This window comes from Beta vulgaris, chromosome 5, assembly GCF_026745355.1.
Source record: "Beta vulgaris subsp. vulgaris cultivar EL10 chromosome 5, EL10.2, whole genome shotgun sequence".
Classification (NCBI taxonomy): Eukaryota; Viridiplantae; Streptophyta; class Magnoliopsida; order Caryophyllales; family Amaranthaceae; genus Beta; species Beta vulgaris.
In genome coordinates, this window is record NC_079206.1 from 6,003,786 (window position 1) to 6,008,743 (window position 4,958).

The window sequence follows — 4,958 nt, forward strand, 5'->3', positions numbered from 1 at the left end:
TCCTGTTGATGGACTCAACTTAATACGATTCATGCCTATATTTATTCAGTTAAACAACCACACAATATGTTCATGCAATATAAGAATTAGTCTATGTTGGTTCATTAAACACATAAAAGACTAATTTCTGGTGACATGTTATTATGCAATCAAATTACAAAAAACTTAATAATTATTTAAATTCAACATAGATTACTTATTTAGGTCTTTGATTAGTAGAAATAAACATGCGCAATGATGAAAGAATTAAAACATATTAGCATGCATGTGAATAATATACTCTCTTTGTCCACAATATAGTTTTTAGTAAAGGTACTTATAGTTCAGGCCAAGGTATTGTCTAATAACATGTTCTCCCCAAGTTATTTTCAGTTCAGTTCAATTCAGTTCAGCTCTGGACAATACTTTTACTCTCACATATCACTATTCATTTCATTTCAGTTCAATTCAATTCAGTTTAGCTCTGGACAATACGTTTACTCTCACGTATCACTATTCATTTCATTTCAGTTCAGTTCAATTCAGTTCAATTGTTTTATGCTGAAGAGAACAGGCCCTAAAAGTGGCTCGTTATATGCTAAGAGATCGAGATGGAAGAAATTTTGGGCCAAATTTTCGTCTACAAATCCGGTAAATTAGGGTTATGTTAGTTCAGGTTTAAGCTTATATTAGACTAAAATCTCCATTTTGGGCATAAAATCACTCCTATTTCCTTTGATTGGGAAGGTGGACGACCGAGTGTTATTATTTTTTTTCATTGTTTTTAATAAGTGTGTGATATGGTATAAACGAGTATTATTTGTTTTCTCTTTTCACTTGTTTACTACTTTATTAAAAGAACACCTTCACTTTTTAAGGGATTAAATTGGAAGAATTCCCTAAGAATGAACTTTTTACCCACTTTTTAGGTATTTATTTATGTACAGGCGAAGTGTGAAAATATATTGAAAACCTAGTATGTTATTAGATAAAACAATTTAGCTACATAAACAACTAGTCTTAGCACCCTATTACTTACCTCATCAATTTCATCATGTTATAGAGTCGAGTTACTCAAGACTCGATTCAAAACTTATGAGATCCTTGAATTAATGACTCTTTACACACTAAAAAATTTCTCTTTTTTTCGCATTATAATCATATATTTTTCTTATTTGTTATCATTTTTGTTGGTTGATTAGTTGCAACAACAACATACATTTTTGAGTTTTGAGCATGTAACTTCTTTCTTTTTGTCCTCACTATAGCCTTACAATGGAGCTTTCACTATCTTTCTCTTCATGACATTGTTTCTCTAAACAACGTACTGCTTCTTGTTGCAACTCAATTCAACAAATTAGGTTTATCTTAAAATCACTCCCAAATCCTTGACCTGATCCAAATTTCATGCCAACAATCAGCATAAACTTGGGCTTTCTTCTTGGGCTTAACCGAGTGAGGTCAAAAGAACCGGACACATCATATATTATAAAAATTAATTTGAGTGGAGATATATAGTGAGATACAATTTTGTTGTAGATGAATTGTATGGGTCCTTTGATTGGGGAGGTTGACGACCGAGTGTTATTGTTGCTGTTGTTTCTTTGTTTTTAATAAATGTGCAATGTGGTATAAACGAGTATTATTTATTACATTTTACTTGTCTACTTCTTTACTAAAAGAACACCTTCACTAATTAAGGGATTGGAAGAATTTCCTAAGAATGAACTTTTTACCCACTTTCTAGGTACTTATTTAATTTATCTATGTACAATCGAAAATATATTGAAAACCTACTATGTTATTGAATAAAATAATTTAGCTACATAAACAATTAGTCTTAACACTCTATTACTTACCCTATCAATTTCATCATCTTATATAATCGAACTACTCAAAACTTTATGAGATCCTCGAATTATACGTGGCTCTTTACACACTAAAAAAAATCTCTTTTATTTTTTCGCATTATACTCCTATATTTTTCTTACTTGTTAGCACTTTTTTGGTTGATTAGTTGCAACAACATACATTTTTGAGTTTGAGCATGTAATTTCTTTCTTTTCTTCTCACTATAGTCATACAATAGCGCTTTCACTATCTCTCTTTATTTCATGATATTATTTCTCTAAACAACATACTGCGTGCTTCTTGTTGCAACTGATCAATTCAATGAATAGAATATCATCTTAAAACGTAAATTTACTAAACTACATTCTTTCTCCATATCAACATATGTACATCATCACTGACTTTCACGCATATTAAATCACAACTATAATCATTATTATTTATCACTATATATCAAAAAAAAAAAAACTCAAAAGTCGTTTGTAAATTCTATAGCATGGTCAAACTCTTTCCAAAAGAAAAGAAATGAAAAAGGAAATAATTCATAGATGCCAAAACAAAACCTACTACGAGGAATTGGTTGGGTAATAGTTTAGAAACTATTGGCCTATACTCTCCCATGATACGACTGGCATATAGACAGAAATTTAGAGGGGGATGCGGAACACTTAAGGGGACCCATTCTTAGTTTTTATTCACCAACAAACCAACTCATCTACTCCATCTCTTTTCTTTCTTCTTCTTTCCTTCCTTCCTTCTTTCTTGATCTAACCCTAACCCAAACTCTACCAAAATTCATATACACAAAACAATAACAAAGAAAGAAAAATACTCAAACTTCTTCATCTTTCATTAATCTTCATTATCTCTTCAATTTACACTTATATATATCAATTATTAGAGAGCAAATCCAATTAATTTGTTGTTTTTTGGGTTTGAATCTATTGTTTATATATATTTATTCCTTTTTGTTAGCTTGCTTCAATTTCCAGCTGCAAAATTATGGTGTTTTTATTGATTCAATAAACAAAAAAAAAAAAAAAACACCCTCCAAAGTCCAAAGTAGTATCAAGCTAGCAAGAAGCCAGCAAAAAGGTATAGAGAAATAAAAAGCTTACCAAAAAAGTCTTCTACTTGTTGATATACACCCGTTGTACTTCCACTAATCTAATTCCTTTCTGCTCCATTTGTTAGCCTTTACAAGTCCACTATGTTTGCTAATCACCCAATTACCAAATCTTCTTCAGGCTAGCTATCTATCTAGTAGCTATATACTACCAATCTTGTTATTTGATTTGTAGTTTCATTATTAATCATTCTATTCCTAGTTAAGATTTGGGTTTTTTGTATCTTGTTTAATTAATTTGATCTAGGAGAAGTTGTGGTTGTTGTTGATGAATATGGATCCAATAACAGCATCAGCACATGGGCATCCTCTTCCACCTCCTTTCCATCTTCACCATCACCAATTCCACCAGCTCCAATCACAAAACAACAACTCTGAATCTGATCATTCCCCTCGCCTCGGCGTAGGGAAACGAGAGCGAGACGATGACACCACTAGCACTACCGACAACACCAACAACGAGAACCCGGATTCCAAAGATGGTGGTGCAGATCATCATAATATGTCTATGATCACAAGGCGTCCCAGAGGTAGGCCTGCTGGGTCTAAAAACAAGCCTAAGCCCCCTATTATTATTACTAGAGACAGCGCCAACGCACTCAGGACCCATGTTATGGAAGTCTCTGATGGGTGTGATATCATGGATAGTGTGGCTACCTTTGCACGCCTTCGTCAACGTGGTGTCTGTATTTTAAGTGGCACAGGTACAGTTGCTAACGTTACTATACGCCAACCTGGTTCAACCTCCACCGGTAACGGTGGTCCTCCTGCGGTGGTTACTCTTCATGGAAGGTTCGAGATCTTATCTTTGGCCGGATCTTTTCTCCCACCACCTGCACCTCCTGCTGCAACAGGGCTTAGCATATACTTAGCAGGTGGACAAGGCCAAGTTGTGGGAGGTAGTGTTGTGGGACAATTGCTGGCATCTGGTCCAGTTGTTATTATGGCTGCTTCTTTTAGCAATGCTGCTTATGAAAGATTGCCACTAGAGGAAGATCAAGAAGGAGGTGGTGCAACCATGGGCGGAGGGATGCAAGGTGGTGGTTCGCTTTCGGGAATGGAACATCAAGGAATGCAGCAACCACCTCAACAGCTACTAGGAAATGATCCAAATGGTGGGGGTTCTGCAATGTTCCAAGGAATGCCGCCTAATCTGCTTAACTCCGTTCAAATGCCATCTGAGGGATATTGGGGCACAGGCCGACCTTCGTTTTAATAATAATAATAATATACTCCCTCCGTTCCATAAATAAACTACTGTCTGTAATTTGAAACAAGCAAGAGATGTGATCACAACTAATTCAGGACGGAGATAACTGTAACACGACCACCAACAACAACAGCACAAGAGGATGGAATGATGGATCACATACACCCAAGATAAAAAGGTCAGTCAAGTATTTCGCTTGGAAAGAATTCTTTGGTGAATTGATGGTAGTGCAAGCTAAGTAACTAGCTAGCAAGAGGTGATCATTTAGGACTTTTTTTTTTTTTTTTTTACTTTTCAAATTTTACTTACATTGTAGGTAGAAGATGAGTGATTATGATGAGAGATGTTAATTAGCATGGTTTTTGGGAGAGATTTAGGTTTGGTGCACCATTACTGCATTTTTTTTCTCCTTTGTTTTTTTTTTTTTTTTTTTTTTGGTAGTTTGTTGGTCGTGGAAGTTGACATTTTATGATTTTTGTGAGATTGCATGATGCTTTTATCATTTCGATTGAGGATATCATTGTACATTGTTATTCAATGGAGATTATTCTTGGTCCAAAATTCATTAACTCTCAAATAATTCCAACAATATAATGAGTAGTATATATACTTGTATTTGATAATTGAATATTAACTTAACCAACTGAATAAAATGCGGGTTAATTAATTAATTCCTCCTTTTTTTTGTTTGTTTGATAAGTAAATGATAATATCATCATCTTTGAGTAATTTTACTTTATACTAATAACCATAAGAAACTACCAACATTCCTTCTTTCATGCATGTAAAATC

At 34.0% G+C, this 4,958-nt stretch overlaps 1 protein-coding gene across 1 annotated transcript; it reads left to right on the forward strand.

Annotated features, from left to right (window-relative positions):
* The first annotated feature begins 2,191 nt into the window (after positions 1–2,191).
* On the forward strand, positions 2,192–4,731 carry LOC104892409 (AT-hook motif nuclear-localized protein 22). Its single transcript, XM_010678335.4, has one exon. It carries the CDS (start codon positions 3,225–3,227, stop codon positions 4,170–4,172), a length of 948 nt encoding a protein of 315 aa, XP_010676637.1. The 5' UTR covers positions 2,192–3,224; the 3' UTR covers positions 4,173–4,731.
* The last annotated feature ends 227 nt before the right edge of the window (positions 4,732–4,958 follow it).

Coding starts and splice junctions, on each gene's coding strand:
- LOC104892409 (XM_010678335.4), top strand. CDS start 3,225: ATGAATATGGATCCAATAACAGCATCAGCACATGGGCATCCTCTTCCA.